The 23,285-nt window shown below is 48.6% G+C and overlaps 1 protein-coding gene across 3 annotated transcripts in view; it reads right to left on the bottom strand.

Moving 5' to 3' along the window:
• Positions 1 to 23,285, bottom strand: part of tmem63c (transmembrane protein 63C) — a 66,535-nt gene that overhangs the window by 5,447 nt on the left and 37,803 nt on the right. For 2 of the 3 annotated variants that reach the window (XM_018764237.2, XM_018764238.2), the window contains exons 3-17: positions 20,894 to 20,973; positions 17,411 to 17,498; positions 17,192 to 17,229; positions 16,540 to 16,682; positions 15,444 to 15,495; positions 14,530 to 14,638; positions 13,567 to 13,640; positions 12,679 to 12,759; positions 12,385 to 12,505; positions 11,873 to 12,006; positions 11,030 to 11,152; positions 2,758 to 2,911; positions 1,657 to 1,763; positions 1,048 to 1,134; positions 207 to 272 (exon numbers count right to left, since the gene is read on the bottom strand). In XM_018764237.2, the coding sequence (XP_018619753.1) occupies positions 207 to 272; positions 1,048 to 1,134; positions 1,657 to 1,763; positions 2,758 to 2,911; positions 11,030 to 11,152; positions 11,873 to 12,006; positions 12,385 to 12,505; positions 12,679 to 12,759; positions 13,567 to 13,640; positions 14,530 to 14,638; positions 15,444 to 15,495; positions 16,540 to 16,682; positions 17,192 to 17,229; positions 17,411 to 17,498; positions 20,894 to 20,973 (1,457 nt within the window). Of the gene's footprint in view, positions 1 to 206; positions 273 to 1,047; positions 1,135 to 1,656; positions 1,764 to 2,757; positions 2,912 to 11,029; positions 11,153 to 11,872; positions 12,007 to 12,384; positions 12,506 to 12,678; positions 12,760 to 13,566; positions 13,641 to 14,529; positions 14,639 to 15,443; positions 15,496 to 16,539; positions 16,683 to 17,191; positions 17,230 to 17,410; positions 17,499 to 19,196; positions 19,230 to 20,893; positions 20,974 to 23,285 lie in introns of all 3 variants that reach the window. The other variant, XM_018764236.2, reaches the window with a different exon arrangement.

Genomic DNA, 23,285 nt, shown 5'->3' with positions numbered 1-23,285 from the left:
ACAGTGTATTTCATGAAATTACACATTCTTGGAGTATATTGCCGTCTCAAGATATTGATGTGGCACAGGTCAAGACGACTTTCACACCCATACGGACATACGTACTTACGTGTATCTGAAGTCTAGAAATTCAGTTCTTAATGTCAGAGCACCCTGCTAAAAGAACTAGAATGACACAGAAAGCATTCAGACCCGCCAAGACTTACTGGAACTTCACATCTTTTTCGTCGAGGAAGTGAAGATCAAACAGCCATCTAAAGAATAAATCCAAACTACGGGAAAGGGAAATAGGTGCTTAATAAAAATGTTAATTATGAATGATTTATTACATTCACGTTACATTAATTTATTAATAGATATTCATCTCTAATAACCTTATCAACTTTGAAAGAATCTCCTTTGTGACAGGTCTCTTAATTCCGCTCTAAGTGGATTCCCCCCCCCCCCCCCCCATGAAATCAATATCATGCTCCAGTTTGAGAAATTGGGAATAACAGTAATGAAAACAGTAAATTACCTTTACTCTATAATTACTATGCACTCAAATTACACACAATAAAATATATTTTAGATTAACAGTGAAGAACTGGCATCCTGTAGGGTGCACCCTGCCAAGCCTAGTGCCCTATGCTTCGGTTATAGGCTCCTCACCACTGTGACCCTTCATTATGATAAGAGAATGAGAATGAGTTAGGCCTGCTCTCTCGTAGGCCTGGGGTTCGAGTCCTGCTTGGGGTGCCTTGTGACGGACTGGTGTCCCGCCCTGGGTATGTCTCCTCCCCCTTCAGGCTTGCGCCCTGCGTTGCCGGGTTAGGCTCCAGCTCGCCGCGACCCCGCTTGGGACAAGCGGTTTCAGACAGTGTGCGCACGCGCGTGCGTGCGTGTGTGTGTGTGTGTGTGTGTGTGTGTGTGTGTGTGTGAGAGAATGAGTTAGTAGCTGTGGGACTCAAAATTGAAAAAATAAATGACATCAATCAAAACAAAAATATCTTGACTGGTTACATATGTTCCCGATGCGGTTTTGAGAACTTCAAGACGTCTACTTACCTTGAAAGGCCCAGCGAGGGCAGAATGATTACCATGAAAATCAGCAGCAAAAAGCACTTGTGCATCGTAATCTGGTTCTCGCTGGACCTGCAACGCAAACACACGAGTGTTCCCGGAGGGCAGGGCCTGACCAGACAGTGTTCCCCATTCCCCATGTCACACAGTGTTTTTTCCGATGGATGACACTATGTGTCTCATCACGGGCGTCCATGACCGATGAGCCACGGAGCTGACTCAATGTCCTGCTTGATGTATCCGACCCAACGTCCGCTGCCACACAAGCCAGAAGCGCTCCGTGATGGAGAGGAACGCGCGGGGCTGCTTACATACACACATGCTGCATGGCGACCGCACCGCATCTCATTATCCCTGCGTGGGGATCGCTATGACAACACAAGCACATGGGAGAGGGAGGATGAAAGTGGAGAGAGGGAATCAAGAGGGGGAAGAGAACGAGAGCAAACAAAACGGATGCAGAATACAGAGCAGGACAGAGTGCGGCAGGGATGGGGATGGCTGTCAAGCGAGGAGCGGTGGCCACTGGACAGTGCGTCTGACCCCGAGTCTGAGGAACGGAGCAGCACTAAGAGCGTGGCTGGCTGCCAGTACCTGGTCCAGTGAGATTCGAAGAATGCCGAGTAGTACACGATGAAGGGCAGCAGCACAGAAAATGCCCAGAGGAGCAAGGTGGGGAAGAACTGTGTGACGACTGGGTTCTGGAAGGACAGAGAAGACAAAAGCATCCATCACCACACAGACAGTCCCAAGAGAATTTTCAAAAATCCTCTGTCAAGGAAAATTGAAAAATCATGTTCTAGTTCTGGGAACCCAACGGACTTCTTTCTTTGCAGCAGCAAGCATTTCGTAGAACCAATCAACTGGATCACTATTGTCTTGTTCATATGTTCATCTTTCGCACTTGAAGCTTTTTTGTTTTCATTTCCTCACTTGCCAGATTGCCAGCTTCACTGTTGTTCATTAGCAAGGCTGCGTCGCTTGATACCTACTTTTAAACAAGCACTGAAGGGTCGAAGGGCCACAGAGGTGGAGCAGGGAAAGCTGGTGTCTCGCTGTAGCTCAACTATTCAGTCAGTGTGATTTTGAACTGAGCTCAGGGACTGTGGAGTTTGAATGTTCTTACCACGTTTGCCCTCCACGAACATAAATAATAACAACAACACATATGTTGGCTTAACATATTCTATGCAAAGCACAGATTTATGTTAATTATATTTAATACTGGTGCAGTAGTGGTTAGTGGTGCCTCTTTGTACTCGAGGCACTAATGTTTAAATCCCAAATCCCACCTGTTGTTGCAGTAGCCTGGAGCAAGGTACCCCCCCTTACCCTGAATTGCACCAGTAAAAATTGCCAAGCTACATAAATGGCAAAAGTGTTGTAAGTTGCTCTGGAGAATTTTCTCAGCTGAACAAACGGAAATGTTTGACACGTGTTGGATGTACTATTCGTACTATTAACCTGTAACTCCTTCTGAGCATCTCCTGAATGAATGAATGAATGAATGTAAGACTGATGTAAATGTTGGTCATCTGTGAAGAAGCAGAGCTGCACACCCATTGGCCCTCCAGTGCCAGGACTAGACACCCCTCGATCCAAAATAAATGCTTTGAGTGTCACAGTATACTGCAAGGTCAATAATTCTTGGTGCATGCAGAGTCCTCGATAGTGGAAACGACGGGAGGCACCGACCCGGAGGCTCTCCACAGGCCGAGTGACATTAAACTTGTCCATGGTGTTGACAATGATGGCTGGCGTGGTGAGGAAGAAGAGCAGGAGGAAGAGGAGAATGTTGAGCAGGGCACAACGGAGCCACCAGTGAGAGCCACGCACCGACAGGTTTTCCCTGAAGGAGGTCAAAGACAGTGGGTGACTCCAGAAATGCACAGTGCCCTCCCCAGAACACACACAGCACTCCAACACATTTAGAACACACTTCCATCTGTATCACAAGGAGGTGAGAAGGCCTAGTGTCACCCCCCAACAACAAACTAGTGGACACTCCTTGTACATATCCCCCCTCCTCATCTCACTCCATTGGCTTCCAGTAGCTTCCAACATAAAGTTTAAGTTCTTATTACGGTCCACAAGTCCCTAAACAGATCTGCTCTCTGATATCTACACCATCTGATCACTCGTTACACCCCAACCAGACTGCTACGCTCCTCTACTTTCGCCCTGTTGGTGGTCTCATGCATAAGAGGTCCAAAATAAAAAAAAAAACACAAAGGTTCTCGGTTCTGGCCTCCCTCTCTCACTCAGAACTGCTGAATCCTTCTTAATGTTTAAGACACATCTCAAAACATGTTTCTTTCAGTATCATTTCTTTCCTGGTCTGCTATCTTCTCGACAAATTTGCATTATAGCGTTGAGTATTTCCTACCAGATGCATATGATGCTACTCATGTAATACCACTGTTACCATTCTGAAATTTTCAAATCAGTTCTACAAGTAGTTACCCATGTGATTTATGATTATTTCTAAGCTGACTTCAGACAAACTGTTAACATGGGCAAAAATTCTAAGAGTCCTTGCCCAGAAGTGTTGGCTAAGTGAAAAAATTGCATAAAAAGCCACATTAGAACATCTGAACAACATTCATAATACATGGTGCTTAAATAAATGTAATCTGAGACTGTACACTACAACTGCAGCAGCGGATATGAACGTAGTTTTCATTACATGTACATTTATTCATTTAGCAGACCTTCTTCAAAGCAACATACATCTCATAGAAAATACAATGTGTGTGTGCTACATTAACAGAGAGACATAGATGCAGACGAGTGATACTTAAGTACAGTTAGTTTCTTTCCACCATATGAACCAATGTTCATCACATGAGTAGCTGCATAAAACTTCAGAATATCCACGATTCCAAATCACCTTCCTAGTAATACACACACACACACACACACACACACACACACACACACATTTTCAGAGCCGCTTGTCCCATACAGGGTCGCGGGGAGCCGGAGCCTACCCGGTAACACAGGGCGTAAGGCCGGAGGGGGAGGGGACACACCCAGGACAGGACGCCAGTCCGTCGCAAGGCACCCCAAGTGGGACTCGAACCCCAGACCCACCGGAGAGCAGGACTGTGGTCCAACACACTGCACCACCGCACCTTCCTAGTAATATTTTTTATATATACATTTATATATAAAGATGGAGTGTAGGGGGCTCTGGATAGAGGTAACACCTTTGTTTTTCGACAGCTGCATCCTACTAATAGGATGGACAGAAACACTGGTGCCCATCCATCTCCTAAATCTCTCATGTGTTGGCTCCGATCGCCACACCCTGGGCAATGGCTTCAGCTGGCTGGCCAAACCATGTGAGGGAGAGATGCCAACGCTGCATCTCCGGGCACATGATTCTCCACGATGAAATCACCGGAAGGGTGAAAGGGACCCACAGAGAACTCAACGATCAAGCATTCGTAACCAGGGCGCGCCACCAGTTAACAGAACTGTAACTATGGCCTGCCAGCTATGGTTGAAATAGGACAGGCAGACCTCTTCAGCTTTGGTCAGTAGTCTGCCTAGGAGAGGGAAACTCTGACATAAAACCTATGGCCTGAGGACCTCGTCGTCACTGTCCCAGCTTGCTAGGCAATGGCAGATGAACCTCCAGCTTAAAGGGTGGGATCAGTTCTGTGCACGCTGCATTCCACCTAAAAGGTCGTTTGCGCAGGCTTTAAGATACATCCACGACTCCTTTAATTCAGGTCCTGTAGCGATGGGAAAGAGGCAAAAACGGCAGGTGGAAGATGTCACTAGAAGCTGCAGTCTCAATCCTGCATACAGGCGGCTCAGGTGTATGGGCCGTTTGACGTTGACCCAGAGATGACACGATCACCCGGCAGCACCCTGACCTACCAAGCAGCCTTCTTCAGGGACAGCACTGCTTGCTCCACATGGAGATGGACCTAGGAAAGCTAGCCTAAACAAAGATAATCTGCCAAACACCCAGTTAGCTTACCCTGACCAACGGGCATCTTAAACTGTGGTCAAAACAAAATAAAGAGCCATATTCCACCCAGAGGTGGAAAGGGACTCAAGCTCACTTGCTGGAACATCAGAACCATGCTGGACTCGAAAGACAGCAATCGTCCAGAACGTCGTTCCGCCTTAGTTGCACTTGAACTTGCCATGCTGGATGTAGACATAGCTGCTCTCAGCAAACTCTGAGGAAGGTAGTCTACGAGAACATAGTGCAGGTTACACCTTATACTGGTCAGGAAAACCGGAAGCAGAAAAACATCTATCCGGCGTCGGCTTCATGGTCAGGAACTCCATTGCCATAAAGCTTACAAACCTGCCATCTGGTCACCTTCAGGCAGACCCTGTAGAAAAAGACAGATTCCATGATAACTTGTGCGGTCTGTTACAGAAAGTCCCTGCCAGTGACAACGTAGTCATCCTTGGTGACTTCAATGCCAGAGTGGGCCGCGACTCCGAAGGCTGGAAATGCGTGCTTGGTGAACATGGAGTAGGTAACTGTAACAATAACAGGCGCCTACTTCTTGAATTCTGTGCTGAACAACAGGTCACCATGACTAACACCATTTTCCAGCAGAAGGACAGTCTGAAGACCACCCAGATACATCCTCGGTCAAAACACTGGCACCTGATAGACTACATTCTAGTCCGCCAACGTGACCTGAACACCTGGACAACAGAATGATGCCCTGTGCAGAGGGTCATAGAGACCACCGTCTCATCGGCTGCAACCTCAGCTTCAATTTTAACCCTAAGCCAAGGAAAGGAAGCATCCTAAGGAAAAAATTGAAAGTAAACTGCTTCCAGAATACTGAAGTCAAGGCACAGTTTTAAGAGAGCCTACATTTGAGACTTGAAGACTCAAGTTGCGCAGATGACTCATCTCCAGAAACTTCTTGGAACTACATCAAGACTGCCATTTTGCAGACTTCAGAGGAAGCACTTGGCTTCAGCACAAAGAAAAACAGAGACTGGTTTGACGAAAATGACCATGAGGTGCAGGCACTGTTGGACTTGCATGCAGCACCCTACAGCGAAAGCTTAGAGACATCCAAAACGCGTGGTGGACAAACCTCACAGTCAAAAACCCAGCTCTGCGCTGACACTGGCGACTACAAGGGTTCCTACAAAGCCTTGAAAGTGGTCTATAGACCATACTATCAGATTCAGAGCCCACTGTCGAGTACCGATGGAAAAGAGCTGCTGACTGACAGGAATCTATACTCAATCGCTGGAGAGAGCACTTTCACGCTCTCTTCAGCACCAATCGCACAGTGCAAGATTTAACTCTGGACCGCATCCCTTAGCAGCCAGTGAAGCATGAGCTGGACGAACCACCAACACTGGAAGAGACCATGAAAGCCGTAAAGCAGCTAAATGTGGAAAGGCCGCAGAAATTGACGGCATTCCACCTGAGGTTTGGAAGGATGGTGGCTCAATGTGGCACACCAAACTTCACAAACTTTTCGTCCGCTGCTGGGAACAGGGAAACCTCCCCCAAGATCTATGAGACGCAGTCATCATCAGCTTGTACGAGAACAAAGGGGAGAAGTCAGACTTAGTAGTTCGAACTACCGTGGAATAACCCTTATCTCCATTGCTGGCAAAATCCTTGCAAGAATACTGCTGAACAGGGTGTTACCAACTGTCTCAGAGGAACATCTCCGAGAGAGCCAGTGTGGATTTAGATCTAATCGTAGCACAACTGACATGGTGCTTGTTCTGAGAAAAATCCAAGAGAATTGCCAGGAGCAAAACAAAGGACTATACATCACCTTTGTTGGCCTGACCAAGGTGTTTGATACCGTGAGCAGGAAAGGGCTCTGGCTAATCCCGGAAAAGCTAGGTTGCTCACCAAAGTTCCTGGAAACGATTGTGCAGCTCCACAAGGACCAGATCGGCCAGGTCAGACATAGAAACAACATCTCGCAGCCTTTTCCAATCACAAATGGCGTAAAAAAAGGTTGCGTCCTTGCCCCCATTCTGTTCATCCTGTTCTTCAGCATGATGCTCCAGCAGGCTGTCCAAGACCTCAATGACGATGATGACTTCACATTCGGTTCCGCACTGATGGCGGTCTATTCAACCTGAGGCGACTGCAGGCTCACACCAAAACCAAGGAACAGTTGATCCGGAAGCTTCCGTTTGCTGATGATGATCCCTTGTTGCTCACACTGAATCAGCATTGCAGCGCATATCATCCTGCTTTGCAGTGGCTACCCAGCTCTTTTGACTGGAGGTCAGCCTCCAAAAGACAGAAGTCCTCCATGAACTCACACCCAAAGAAGAGCACAAGCCCCCCAGCATCCTCATCGGGCAGACAGAGCTAAAATCAGCCCAACAGTTCTGCTATCTGGGGTGTGTGATATCCTGTGATGCAAAAAATTGACAAAGAGGTGGACAACAGACTGGCCAAAGCCAATAGTGCTTTTGGCAGGCTTCCCAGGCATGTTTGGAACAACAAAAACCTGAAAGCCGACACAAAGTCAGGGTGTACAAAACCATCGTTATGACTACCCTGTTGTACAGCGCTGAGTCTTGGGTAACTTACCATCGCCACTTGCGACTTCTTGAGGACTTTCATCAGTGCCGTATCCGCACCATTCTCAATATCCGTTGGATGGATTGTGTCACCAAAGTCCTTAAAAGAGTAGAGTGCACTAGCCATGCTCCTCAGGATACAGTTGTGGTGGGCAGGGCATGTTTCCAGGATGGACAACCATCACCTGCCTAAGAGTCTACTCTATGGCGAATTCTCCACAGGCTATCGTGACCACGGGGCACCATGGAAGCGATACAAGGACACTCTGAAAAAGTCCCTCTCGTTCTGCGGTATAGATCATTGTCAGTGGGCATCCCAGGCTGCTGACAGAGACTTGTGGCAGCGGACAGTCCAGCAGGCTGCTGCATAGTTTGAGATAAACCGCAGGGCCAGCACTGAGAAGAGAAGAACGCAAAAGAACCCTATTCCCTCAGCACCAACCATAAACCAGTCCCTCCCATGCAGCATCCGTGGCAGACTGCCTGTCTCGCATTGGCCTCATCAGTTGCCAGCGTGCCTGCATCAGACGTGGATCCTATCCTTCTTAATCTTCGTTCACAAAGTCAAACCAAGAGTGTGAGTGTAGGTATGTGTGTGTGTGTGTGTGTGTGTGTGTGTATATTTACATGTATTCCTATAGCAGATACTTTTCTCCAAAGCGACATACATCTCAGCAAATATAAAATTTGTGCATTACATTAAGAGAGACATGGCTACAGAGATGCGATTCTTAAGAAAACCTAGTTTTTACTTTCCACGTGATGCACCGGTGTTCATCACTCGAGTAGGTGTTTTCTTTCCATATGTCCTTATAATTTATGTCATAGGCTGCTGAGAGGATTCACGGAGTAAGAATTTCATTGTCTGGTGTAACAAACTGCTTACTGTACATGTGACAAACTCTTGAATCTTGAATAAAACTCAGGATAGATGAATCCTGATAACCTTCCTACAAGAATTTTTTTTTGTAAGGTACGCAAACATTTACATACAATGCAGGAGTAGCATCTGTATAAAGGCTTATCTGGAGATGATCATAAAGTTACGGTGCATGAATATTTACACCATACATGAGCTGGAGAGATCTTGGGCAAAGTGAGTCTGGAAAAGGTGAGTTTTCAGACCCTTCTTGAATGTAGACAGAGTTTCAGCAGTTCTGAGTGACAGGGGAAGGTCATTCCACCACAACGGAGCCAGAACCGAGAAACTCTATGCTTTACTTTTCGTAATATATATATTATTATAAGGCTGGAGGGGATGGAGACACACCCAGGAAGGGACGCCAGTCCATCACAAGACACCCCAAGCGGGACTTGAACCCCACACCCATCAGAGAGCAGGACCCAGTCCAACCCACTGCACCACTGCCCCCCCCCCACAACACACACACACACACACACACACACACACACACCATTTATGTTACATTACAGGAGTAGCTGTGTAAAGGTTTATCTGGGCATGATCTCAAAGCTGTAGTGCATGAACAATTTTCACATTAGATGAACTTAGATCTTGGGAGAAGTGAGTCTGGGAGAAGTGAGTTTTAAGACCCTTTTTAAAATGTGGATAGAGATGCAGCAGTTCTGAGTGTGTGTGTGTGTGTGTGTGTGTGTGTGTGTGTGTGTGTGTGTGTGTGTGAGAGAGAGAGAGAGAGAGAGAGAGAGAGAGCGCGCTTGTCATATGTACAGTAAACAGTTTGTTACACCATACAATGAAATTCTTACTCTGTGAATCCTCTCAGCAGCCTATGACATAAATTGTAAGGACATGAGGAAGAAAAAACACAAGGCATAAATCACAAATTTTCAAAAATTACTATTAGCGCAAAGAAGGAGAGGTTGTTCCACTACAGTGGAGCCAGAACCGATAACCTTTGTGCTTTTTGTTGGATGTATGTAGGGTTTGTTAAATATGAAATGCACATATTGCACATCGCTTACAGTAATTAAATGAGCACAACTTAACAGGCAGACTCAAACATAAACAGGTTGGAAGGGTGTTTAGGGCAGGGGAAGTACCACTCATATGTTCTCACCTCATCACAGATCTGCCCACTCTGGTCACATACACCGATCAGCCATAACATTAAAACCAATGAGAGGTGAAGTGAATAACATTGATTATCTCGTCACAATGGCTCCTGTCAAGGGGTGGGATATATCAGGCAGCAAGTGAACAGTCAGTCCTTGAGTTTCATGTGTTGGAAGCAGGAAAAATGGGCAATCGTAAGGATCTGAGTGACTTTCACAAGGGCCAAATTGTGATGGCTGGACGACTGGGTCAGAGCATCTCCAAAATGGCAGGTCTTGTGAGGTGTTCCTGGTGTGAGGTGGTCACTACCTACCAAAAGTGGTCCAAGGAAGGACAACCGGTGAACCGGCGACAGGGTCATGGGCGCCCAAGGCTCATTGATGAGCGTGGGGAGCGAAGGCTAGTTCGTCTGGTCCGATCCCACAGAAGAGGTACTGTAGCACAAATTGCTGAAAACCTTAATGCTGGACATGATAGAAAAGGTGTCAGAACACACTGTGCATCGCAGCTTGCTGCGTATGAGGCTGCGTAGCTGCAGACCGGTCAGAGTGCCTATGCTGACCCCTATCTACCACCAAAAGCCCCTACAATGGGCACGTGAGCATCAGAACTGGACCATGGAGCAACGGAAGAAGGTGCCCTGGTCTGATGAATCACGTTTTCTTTTAGATCATGTGGACGACCGGGTGCGTGTGCATCTTTTACCTGGGGAAGAGATAGCAGTAGGATGCATTATGGGAAGAAGGCAAGCCGGTGGTGGCAGTGTGGTGCTCTGGGGATGTTCTGCTGGGAAACCTTGGGTCCTGGCATTCATGTGGATGTTACTGTGACACGTACCACCCACCTAAAGATCGTTGCAGACCACGTACACCCCTTCATGGCAACGGTATTCCCTGATGGCAGTGGCCTCTTTCAGCAGGATAATGCTCCCTGCCACACTGCAAAAATTGTTCAGGAGTGGTTTGAGGAACATGACAAAGAGTTCAAGGTGTTGACTTGGCCTCCAAATTCCCTAAATCTCAATCCGGGATGTGCTGGAAACACAAGTCCGATCCAAGGAGGCCCCACCTTACAGGACTTAAAGGATCTGCTGCTAACGTCTTGGTGCCAGATACCGCAGGACACCTTCAGAGGTCTTGTGGAGTCCGTGCCTTGATGGGTCAGAGATGTTTTGGCGGCACTAGGGGTACCTACACAATATTAGGCAGGTGGTTTTAATGTTGTGGCTGATCGGTGTATGTTTTCACATGTTCTCACATGCATGCTACGCCCCCGGTGTTGCTCATATGGTGGCCAGAGAATGAACCACCATACTTTCCTGTATCCACATGTGGGTGATTCTGTGGGGCCAAACCTTCCCTCACACACCCTGTCCCTTACCAGATGATGTCACTGGGGGCAGGGGCATAGTCCACCTCCCACTTGTGAGACTGGACCACAGTAGTGATGCTGGACTGCTGGGGTCTCCGGCGGCAGCGGGTCCGGCTGTAGTCCTTCACGATGCTGCTGACACACACACAGACGCACACACACACACACAGAGAGAGAGAGAGGCTAAGTGCGTGGAACCTCTGACTCACCGCTTGGATTGTATGATCGAGGCGGCACCCTTTGTTAAATAAAGGCAGTGGATTTTTACTATGGCCAATTTACTCCTGCGGTGAGGGCAGTCTGACTTGTTACCCACATTGCCTCCTCAACCAAGGATATTCATTCCTGGTCTCTGAGGGCAACCACCCCAACTGTTTTTTTTTTTTCTGGGCGGGATATTGGACAAGGACCATAAAGACATGCCATTTCAGCTGTCTTTAGGGTACGTTTCCCGTGCTCGGGATATGAATACACAGCGTTTAACACGGGGAGGTGGGGGGGGGGGGGGGGACTGCACCCTTTTGCTGTAATCCAGTCCATAATATCTAGGAGCACCGTCTGTTTTCCATGTCAGAAGCCCTCAAAGAGTTTCCAAATCTCATTACCTCTTTTCCATGCCCAAGTCGGGTTGAGGCAAAATTAGATGAAGCCATTAAAGGCAAACGAAGCGTCGCACTGACACGGTGTTTGCGCGAGAGACAGAACGTACGACACGTCGTGTGTCTCCGAGACAGCGAGGCCCGGCAATTTCTGCCGCAAAAGGGCTGTATCCAAATGCAAAGTGCGGTCCCGGTGCAGAGAAAGCGGGGCTGTGCCCCGCGGTCAGAACCGAGGCGCGCTCTTGGGTCTTACACGGCGGTCATCCGCTCATCTCGGAACGTGACGAAGGCTACGTCCAGCTTCTTGAGGGCGATTCGGTTCTTCTCGGCGTTGAATTCGTCCGTCAGCTTCTCCTCCAGCTCACTGTAGTACTGCTCGGCGTCCACCTTCGAAAAGCAGCGACAGGCACAGCGTGACCGCGGTGGTCCTCGGTACGAGAAAGGCCACCAGACGCGTGGGGAAAAACGGCAGGGATCGTCACGACCGGTCTGTTACGGCTCAGCCGCGCTTCCAAATGACTTCGCCCAACTGCGTTTTGCGTTTCGTGAGAAAAGCACAAGTCAGAACAGACGCATGAGGGGAAGACACTTTGGCTGCAGCTATTTAACTGCAGTGCACAGCGCCCCTCGAAGGACGCGTGCCGCAATTACAGCAACGGCATCGAGACATATATTCTCCGGGCCGAATCGGCTTTGAGCTGCTCCATTATTTCACACGTAGCCAAAATGCAAATGACAACGAGATCACGTTCCCCACTGCAGTACCTGCTGAAATTCACAGATGTCGCAGCAGAATATCTGGGCGCACGGGTGAGTCTTGATCATGATTTTTCCCTCTTTCTGGGCCTTGCCAGTAAAATACAGCCTGCCCTTCATTGCCTTCCGCCTGCAGCGAACCACGTTAGTACTTTGCACACGGTTTGACGCCACTGAGGAGCAAAATGCTGGACAACACACAACTGCAATATTTTGAGAAACGTGTTCAATGAGAAAAATTCATTTTAATGAAAGCCTTTTTAGACGAAGGATATGGACGTCCCTTTCGAAGGGTCTCCTTACCTTTCGGAGTCTAGTTTCATGAGCTTCCGTACGTCAAAGCAAAAGCGGATGTCTGTGACCGTACAGCTGGGGTATGCTTCGCTGGGAGGAGGAGGAGGGGGAATACGTTTTCACTGTACATACCGACATCTCTGAAGAACCGCAGTCGATAGTTCACAGCCACTTAGATACTGTACTTACTGTTTCGAAAAACCTCCGTGCGGCCTTCCGCTTTCGGCCAGGTCCGCAGTCCCTTATCCGAAACCACTGGCATTAGATGTGTGGGAATTCGTAATTTTTGGGTTCGAGAAAGGTAATATGGCACACGAACGGTACATTAACGCTCTCGGGGCCAAATTAATACTGGCAGTCGGAAAAATAATTACCAGCTCACACTAATCCGCAACGTCTGCCTGGAAAGGGTTAAATAACATCTCCAGCGTGGTCCGGGCAGCGACCCCCACCCCCGTAATCGAACGCATTAATATTTCTGCAGCGAAACATTTCAGTGTTCACGCTAAGTGGCATAAATGAAGACCATAGATAGTATTACAGTTTATTGACAGTTTACGTGAAAGCTTTCGACTTTCGGAGCTTTTCAGATTTCGCCATTTCGGACAAGGGATTGGGGACCTGTAGCATAAATGTACCGAATGGCTGGTTTAATGAACTAATTGAGACAGGGGTACTCTGGGAGAGTCGAGCCGGTGTTTAATGAGCTCAGCGGTCACGCTTGGCCGGAGCTCGTGACCGGAGGTTCCGGCACAGGTTCTGGCGAAGCGCGTTCCAAGGCGAAAAGGGTCACGTGACCATGAGCGTCTCAGGATGGAGAGAGGGCCTGGATCTCACCATTGTGCCCGCTTGTATGTTTGCTGAGCAAGCAGAATGGCCCAGCCTAGTCCTACTCACTGGAAGTGCTTGGTGATGAGCCCTGGGTCTGAGATCTCCTTGGGAATAGAGGTGACCATAAGTGTCCTTGCAACCTTCAGAAAAGCAGAGGGGAGAAAACCAGGTCAAGGGGGCGATTATCACACGCGAGGAAACATTAAAGGAGCCGAAAGAGCGGCTTTAGAGGCTTTGACGGAAATTCGGTGCTGCCCCCTCTAGCTTTACAAGAGTTCAAGCAAACCGACGTCGCCATTCTTCAACACAGCGGGTCCTCTGTACCCAATGGAGTCCGAGAACAGATCCGTGCCGGAGTACCGTACCGGCATCGGTACCACACGCGGCCATTGCGCACCTAACATCGTACGCGACCGGTCGGCGCACTAACGGTGCCATTTTCGGAGCACGTTCACTAAGGCTCACTTTCGGGACCGCGCTCATCACTACGTATTCATTAAGGCTCACGTTAATAAATGAATCGACGCCGTAGTGAAATATCCACATGCTGATATTTCCCAACCGCGTCCGAACCGAAACGGAACTGGCGATCTCGCAGAACGAGGCGTGAACGGGGGACGGGTGCCGTTACCGGCAGCGCTCAGTCCTTAAGCCTCATTTTAAGCAGGCGATGACCGTGCTGTGCGGGTGCACAGTATTGTAACAGTAACACGGCGAGGGTCAACCGCGCACCGGAAAAGTGAACCTGCTCTTAGTTATTATTCAGGGAAGGACTGGCGGATGAGCAAATTATTGGATAACCAACGCGCTGGATGCAGAGGACCAGGTGCGTTGAGGCGGAGTCACCGCGCAAGCAGTTATGGTTCGATTCTGTGCGTGTGCGCGAGTGCGCGAGACAGAGACGGAGTGTGCGTTTGCTCAGCTTTTTATACATAACGCTTGGGCAAATGCATGACGGAAGAGCGCTCCAGTGCCGCGCGACTCGGAGAAAAGGCGGGAGCGGACGCGCGCGTGGGGCACAGGACCCACCTTCTCGTCCTCCCTGTACTCCAGCCGTGAGGAGTGATGCGCCATGCACAGTGCGGTGATGATAAAGTAGAGCAGGGCAAAGACGCTGTGCAGCCACAGGAAACTGTCCCTACGGGGGGAAGAAGCGCAACAGGGTGCGTCAGCCGCCGCGGAGGGGACACGTGCCGTGCGACGACCACGGGGACGCTGTGCGGTTAAGGGCACCGTACGTTCGCAAAGAAGGTGCGGGTGTTGACCAGCGGGGGGAAAAATTCAATTTAATTCCATGTATTTTATAGGGCTCTTCTCACGCAGTGACACAGAGCGCCTGAACGCAGGCTTTAGGAAAGGAAACAAATACATCAACAAGGAAACAAAGAAGAAAGCTGACTACAGCCTAGAGTAACATAACTCTAATAACTGCATGGATAATATAAGTATGCCTACTGGTCATGGAGGAAAGGAAGAAAAAATTCCCAACTGAAAGTCAAGGGAGGGAGAAAAAGGCTCTGGGGGTCCAAGTGCCAGTCTCTGCCCACCCCTCCTGGGCATTCCAGATTAAATAAGAATTCTAATTCAGTTTACAGGTAACAGTGGCACTGCAGTGGGATGGGAATAATTGGGGGAAAAAAGTCCCAAAAAAAGCAGAGCGAGACCTAGATGAGTAAGTCAGAGCTGCGTAAACAAGTACTTCCCCACACTCTCACTTTTTGTCGAGCTGCAGTTCCATCAATGCACACTAATAACGCTCTTTGTGGATATATTTTTTCGGAACACCTTATAGGGGTCTTGTAAAGAGCTCTCCATCAATAACGCTGGCCATTAAATTTAAAAAAAACTCCGAAATTACTTTGCGGAAACTGTGAATAATGCACTCGACAAATTCCATCCCCGGGTATAGAAGAGGAAAAGAGGAAACAAAACCGTCGACCTACTCGGCAGGAACATTAGCTACAGTTATCCTCCCGAAATTCGTAGGGCTGTCCTCTGGAAGAAAGGAAAACAGACAGAAAGCATGAGCACACCGGGATAATGAAGTGACTTGTCTGAGAAGTTCAGACAATGCGTGGTGAGTGAGTACTACTGAAATAATATCAAATACAGGCGGTCCCCGATTTACGATGGTTCGAATTGCGATTTTTTTCGACTTTACGATGGATTCAGTAGAAACTGTACTTCGAATTTAGATTTTTTCCCATGGTAAATGATATCTGGAGCGATACAATCTCGTGACGCTGGGCGGCGATCCGCATCTCCCAGTCTGTCACCCGGAGGTGTGTATCGGGTCTATTAAATGCATTTTCGACTTACGATATTTTTGCGTTACGACGGGTTTCGCGGAACGTAACCCCATCGTAAATCGGGGACCACCTGTGCGCTTGAAATATTTACATGACGGTGCTGCAAAGATTTCCATTTAAAAAACAGACTCAAATGCCAACAATATTTAGATTGTTTTACATTGAAAATTTTTGCTCTTTAGAGATTTATTGTCTATATGAAAACCCCCAATATGAATCAGCTGGCCTGTGATGTCATTGAATCCTTTAACTGGCTAAAAAAAAAAAAAAAAAATCATTACAGCTGACTGCTGCAGGATTAAAATAATGCCATTGACGTTACCGGTTTACCGTAGTTCTGTTTTAATGTCGCACCTCGTTAAGAAGATTACAGCAGGTTTAAAGACACTTTAGTAAGTGAGACGGGTTTGTCGGTTTACTAACGGATGGGTGAGGCAGCGAGCGACCCTCATGGAGCTGCTGTACGCCAGCACGGCTCGGGCCTTGCGCTAAAGCTCTCGGCGCTGTCTGGTGTCTCACTTTGGGACATGAAGTCAGTGCTTGTGACCACAATCGCTTCAACAGGTGCTCTTCAGCTGCAACCCACACAGCCCCAGGTCTGAGGACAACCTTGGCAGAACATGGGTGCGAGGTCAACGTGTGGTCGTCGTGTGGGCTGCGCGAGTTTAAGGCAAGCCCCAGACCCTACGTCAACGGCCAACGGACCAGCGGGCCCCAGGCTCAACATTACCCAGCAGGTTCCCGGAGAAGTTGATGGGCAGGATGACGGCCACCGACAGCAGGCACAGCACCACCATGAGCAAGATGATGTGGCGCTGGAAGGACAGATAGGTGGTGGCGTCAAGGCCGCACTTGCTGCGAATCTCTTCATCCCTGGACGCAAACAAACGAACAAAGGGAAGAGGCTGGAACGAGGAGCCCAGACGCGACGCCGCCCTCGGCACAGGAGGCGAAACCGCACGGAAGCCCAAGAACACAGCGGGACGTTGGGGAAGGGTGGAGTGGCGGCATCGGGAGCGGACACAAAGGATCTGCGGCCGGTGGCTTCGTGGTGGCCCACCCAAGGTGACCCCAGGGTTAGGGAGCCCTCTTTCCCAGCAGCCCACAGCAGTCAGGCCAACCGCTATCATTCCCAACCCAAAATAACAGTGGGGCAAACCGAGGAAGCCTTGCCAGCTACTACTTCCCTGGAGTTAAAACCTGCCATCTCTTGAACGCGTGCCCAGGCTACGTGGAGCGTGGAGGAGAAACCGCGGCGCGTATCATCAGGAAAATGCACATTTTTTAACTGCTTAATGAAGTTTAACGTGACATCAGCGTCTAGGTGCGGCGTGGTGAAACAGGACGTGGGGTGGGCGCTCTCTGCCTTGCGCCGCACTCACTTCATGTGGTACAGGGACGTCAGCCAGGAACAGAAGCCCTGAAGGAGGAGAAACGTAAAACATTTAAGCTGCCTGCTTGAGACAATAAAAGACACGTGCGAGGACCAGAAGGATAACTGAGCCACGTTCGAGGCGCCCCCTACAGGCGGGCAGGCACAGACCGCACTTTAATACGTCGCGTCAGGCGAAGACCATCAAGCGACCGTGAGGCCGACTCACCACGTCCTTGTTTTCCGCATCTGAGGGGCTCGACTCCGAGGGCGACTTCTCCTTCTCGCTCTGCTCCCCGTAGAACAAGGATGTGAGGCTGCAAGGGACGGGGGATGGGGGGGGGCAGGGAGTAAGATGTGAGGGCAAAACCAGGTATTTTATATTGCTAAAGATCATTAGTGACATTTGGCATGATGAGTAGGGTCATCGTGGGATGTAGATGTATGGATACTAGCTCACTGGTAGGGTTAATATCAGCGGAACTGGTATTAATAAAGTTCTCTTTCTTTTTTGTTTAACTCCCCAGTTGTCTCTCCTTCCACGCCTACTCGTCATGCTGTTGCACTTCTTCTGCCTTGGTGTTCATTCACAGCAAACCCAAGAACATTCCTTCCTCCAGCCTGAGAGCAGAACACACCCGAGGAGAAAGCCCAGCGTTCCAGCAAGGGAACAGACAGGCAGGCAGGTGAAATTGCACGAAAGCAACAAAGCGAAGCCCGAAAAGATCGTCGTGAAGGCTCCACAAAGCGTAGAACAGTCCACCAGGACACCTGAGACAAGGCTCATCAAAGCCCACCACCCTCACTCAGCAGGTGCATCTCACGGAGGAGTGCGAGGCCTCCGGCTTCACGCCAAATCAACGGCGATGTTGGGCTTTTCTTGAGCCGCATCTTTCAGCTTGGCGGTCACTGCGCCGACCAGAAGGAAGCGAGACGAGAGGCAGAGCATCGGGGGTGGCCCAAATCGCTCGTCCTGGCTATCGGTGGACGACAGCAAGCGGACCCCATCGCAGAAGTTCAGCACAAATTCACGGTCCCGGCAGGAGAAGGAGCAGGAAGGTGTACTGCTGGTACCTGAAATCACTGATCATCCCTGTCACTGCAAGTGTCAAACCAATACAGGGTGTCAGAATAACACTTAGATTCATGGCCCACCTCCCAGTCCATTACCCAGCTGAGTTTGTGGGGACAACTTTAAATTTTAATTTTACCTCTCCCTCTGCTAATGCGAGCTTGGGACCCCTGCAGAGATGTGACCTCTTTCAAGTGGGAATCGCCTTTAAACGATTATTAAGACTGTCCCCGTGGATCCGGATGAGAGCCCAGCGACCGCGGCACAGGGGTCTACGCACACCATGCCAATCACGCCTAGAGCTCTTTGCTTTCCCCCCCACCTTCAATCACAGCATCCGATAAACTCCTCCCAGGAAACAGGCAAACCTCACGTCTGTCTTAACGGCCTCCGTGGGAACGGCTGCTGCGGGCACTATGGAGAAACAAGGGGCCCCTTTAAATCACTGCATCACACTTACATATCGCACTGTATTTTGTTGCAAAGCCAGCATTGCTTCGCAGTTTGACACATTAATCCGTACACCCAACCGCTATTAGCAGCCACTCGTCAAGCTGAGGGTTGCAGTGGTCCAGAACCTATCTTGGAGACACTGGGCTGTGTCCTGCCAATGGATGCCAGTCCACTGAAGGGCAGGACACACACTCATTCACTCAGACATACAAAAGCAGTCACCGGTCGAAACACACATCTTTGGACATATTTACATGGCTGGATGTTCCAGGGTAAGAGGTGCGTCTAACCGCAATGTCCGGCCACTGCTTTGTGACTTCAGCCTACAAGTCAGTCTCTGAACTATGCTGGTAGCTGGCCTGTATGGGCCAAAATTTAATTTTTGGGTTTCAAGTCTGGCGTCGCAGTTCCTCGGTGAAATGCAGTCTGCTGAGTGTCGGATCACAGTCCAACTGAGGCCCAGAACCACAACAAGAGAGGGGATGGTTACTCATAGGAATGCAGCCGGCGATGGTGCGCAAAGCTGGTGGAGGGAGGGCAAAATAAGAGCATATTAGAATAATTTCTACAAGTTGAATAATTAAGAATAAAGAATAATTATCTACAAGACAACAGGGGGTGCGGTGGCGCAGTGGGTTGGACCGCAGTCCTGCTCTCCGGTGGGTCTGGGGTTCGAGTCCCGCTTGGGGTGCCTTGTGACGGACTGGCGTCCCGTCCTGGGTGTGTCCCCTTCCCCCTCCGGCCTTACACCCTGTGTTACCGGGTTGGCTCCGGTTCCCCGTGACCCCGTATGGGACAAGCGGTTCTGAAAATGTGTGTGTGTGTGTATCTACAAGACAACAGGGGGCGCGGTGGCGCAGTGGGTTGGACCGGGTCCTGCTCTCTGGTGGGTCTGGGGTTTGAGTCCCGCTTGGGGTGCCTTGCGACGGACTGGCGTCCCGTCCTGGGTGTGTCCCCTTCCCTCTCCGGCCTTACGCCCTGTGTTGCCGGGTAGGCTCCGGTTCCCCGTGACCCCGTATGGGACAAGCGGTTCTGAAAATGTGTGTGTGTGTGTGTGTGTGTGTGTGTGTCTACAAGACTTGATCAACTGCTACACCCCAACTGCTATGCTCTTCCACATCTGCCCACCTGGTGGTCCCGCGCACAAAAGGTAAAGCCTGGCGGTTCTCGGTTCTGGCTCCGCTCTGATGGAACGACCTCCCCCTCTCCCTCAGAACTGCTGAATCTCTGTCTACATTTAAAAAGGACCTTAAAACTCACCTCTTCCATACATCACTTCGCCCATCATCTTGTAAGTTCATAGTGAATATTCATGCACTATAACTTTAAGATGATGCTCGGATAAACCAGCTTTACACAGCTACTCCTGTAATGTAAGGCAAATATTTACATGTAGCTCAAAAAAGAAAGAAAAAAAAATTCTAGGAAGGTGATCAGGAATAGTGGATATTTGGATATAGTTTTATGCAGCTACTTGTGTAATGAACTTTGGTTCATATGGTGGAAAGTAACTAACTGCAGTTCAGAATCATGCGTCTGCAACTACGTCTCTCTTTTTAAGGTAATGAACATATTGTATTTTCTATGAGATCTATGTCACTTAGAAGAAAAGCATCTGCTAAATGAATACACACACACACGGAGCCTAACCAAATAACATAGGGCGTAGGGCTGGAGGGGGAAGGGACACACCCAGGGTGGGACGCCAGTCCATCACAAGGCACCCCAAGCGGGACTCGAACCCCAGACCCTCCAGAGAGCAGGACCCGGCCAAACCTGCTGCGCCACCGCACCCCCCGTTAAATGAATACTTGTAAATTTAAAGTCTACTTTTCTGCCTGCTGGTCTGCAGACACTACCTCAGTACGATATCATACTGTACAGTACGAAGGAGACAAAGTGTGTTAATACATGAGGACTGCAGGCTGCTCAATTAGTGAAGGCCACACAGTGGTGCAATGTCAACTGCATCCAGCAGAGGGCAGCACTGAGAAACATTTTAAAGCAACAAACTGCTTATTATCTGAACTCAGCTTTTCATATTGAAGGTCAAAGGTGAGAAAACAAATAAGGCATTTATTTTAGTAATAGTCTGCATGTTTATGGGTTGTATCTGTGGCTTTCTTTAGCCCTAGTGCAGATGAACCGACAACAAAGTGTAATGTTAGTCTATGAGGGCCGGTCTACCTGTCGTTGTCCATGAGCAGTGCCAGGCGTCCATAGTCCCAGGCGGCTTTCCGCAGGCAGGAGAAAATCAAGAGCAGGAGCTGCAGCAGAGAGTGCACAGCAGAGGTCACTAGGCTGGGGTAGTGCTCTTTACAAAGCACACAAAACGCATGTTAGCATCTGTAAATAGGAGATGGGACAGCTGGTAGCGTAGTTGTTGGAGATGCTGCCTGTGGATCCAAGGGTCGCAGGTTCGATCCTCACCTCCGGCTGTAGTACCCTTGAGCAAGTACTTACTCTAAATTGCTCCAGTAAAATTACCCAGCTGTATAAATGGATAAATAATTATCTTAACATTGTAAGTCGCTTTGGAGAAAAGTGTCAGCTAAATGAATAAACGTAAGCACAAATAGAAACAAATCTTAGTATGGCGATTAGGGTGGTCACCTTTTACATAAAGGATCCAGGTTTGAATCCCATGTGCTTTTGTAATGCCCTTGATCAAGGTACTTACCCTGAATTGCTACAGTAAGAATTACACAGCCATTTTAAATGGGTGAATCACTGCAAGTAATTCAGTGTATAAACTTAACATTGTTAGTCACTTTGGAGAAATGCATGAGCTAAATTAAATAATAACAGGCACACACACACACACAAGCATGCAAGTCAGATGCATGTCAGCATCAACAAAATGAAATAGGCATAAGACATGCACACAAACATACACACAACTGTACACGCAAACACTCTAAGATCGTAACAAGCATACGACATTGGCACAGAAAAAAAATAAATCCTATTCAGTATAAAGATCACAATAAACCCTTAATGGATGCAGCCAGACATCCTGTCCTCGTTTTCCCTTGCTCAGACCTGGGGCACAAATGAATAACGTTAAAGAAAAAAATAAACAAACATATGCAAAAAGCATGCAATAAATAAATAGACACCCAAAAACTTAGATACTGCAACAAAACCCTAATGAAAATAAGGCTGACAAATCAACGTGTGCGGTGTTTCCTCCGATATTGGCTCTGCTGTGGCTGTCCGACTCCCCTTCGCTGCACCCCAGTCAGCAGCACTCAAACCTTTTACAGATTCAGCATGGACCAGGCCGTTCTCCCAATACTGCAGTATGAGGTCCAATTTCACCATGGTCAATTAGCTTTTAATTTAATCACAATTACCCAAAGCAGACCTCTCTTGACTATTCCATACGCCTGTGTGTTTGCAAAGAAAATCACCTTCAATAGTCTCTTTCATGGAACACGCTGCAGCGTTTTGGTTCACCGGGAGGTACGACCACGCTTGTGCAAACTATTTTTGTTGACATAACAACAGGCACGTCATAAATAGGAGCACTGGGGACAGGGAAGAGAAATTTGAGACACCAAGTCATGGTAAACAAATATATGGAAAATGAGGGAAAACAAGGGCTGTGGGGTAACTCACAATAAAACAGAGTAAGACACAGTAAACCATAGTAAAACACAGCTCACTCCTATAGAGCTGGGTCCAGAAACAGCCAAGGAACATCTCGTTGGCAACTGCCGAGTGGTGAGTTGTTGCCATGGAAACTAACTGGGAGAGGTCACGCGTGCGCATGTGCTGAGGAAGAGCTCGCTGGCAGGGGAACGTAATGAGATACAGAGCTGAATCTGAACCGCATGGGTAAAGTGGCTTTTACACCCCAGTCTAAACCTGGAGAGAGACAACGTCAACCGATGACACGACGAATATAATAATGTAATCGGCTCCATGCCTCCGTCAACGCAAGGCAACAATAAACCTCAATGTGTGCTGTTACTAAAAATTAGAAGGCATAACGACTTTTTAATTACTTCCTTACCGCCAATATGATAACAATGGTCAATGTTCCAGGTAAGGCCTCGGAGTCAAAGTGATGGCCAATTATCCCTGACCCTTCTACCTCTTTCTGTCCTAAATTTGCATTGCACAGTAGGATCTTCTTGGCTATAAATGCTGATTCATTGGCTTACCCAACACAATGGTCAGAGAGTCAACAGCAGACACATCCCAAACCACACAAAGTTGACAGGTAATTAAGACCTGCCCGTCATCCCCACTGTCATGGCAGTGATGCATGGTCAGTGTGGCTGAGCCAACTAAAACATTGCAAAATGCTGCGTGAATGGCAAGGTGATGCTGTTTCCAAGATGAAGGCCAGCACACAGTGTACCGTGGAACGAATGAAGACATCGGGTTGAGGGATGGCAGGGACTTAATTCACTCATCCTTCTTGGCATAAAGTAACAGGCAACGGCACACCAGCACATGCGTTGTCCTCATCCTGCCCTTCGATGGAGGTGTGTTCGAGGACAGACATGCTTACTATGGAACGGTAAGTAACCTACAAACTGGCAGAAGGTCTGCATATGAGCAGGACAGA

Source organism: Scleropages formosus, chromosome 15 (genome assembly GCF_900964775.1).
Source record: "Scleropages formosus chromosome 15, fSclFor1.1, whole genome shotgun sequence".
In the NCBI taxonomy this organism is placed as follows: domain Eukaryota; kingdom Metazoa; phylum Chordata; class Actinopteri; order Osteoglossiformes; family Osteoglossidae; genus Scleropages; species Scleropages formosus.
Note: the sequence above shows the minus strand (reverse complement) of the source record. Positions and strands in the feature narration are given on the sequence as shown.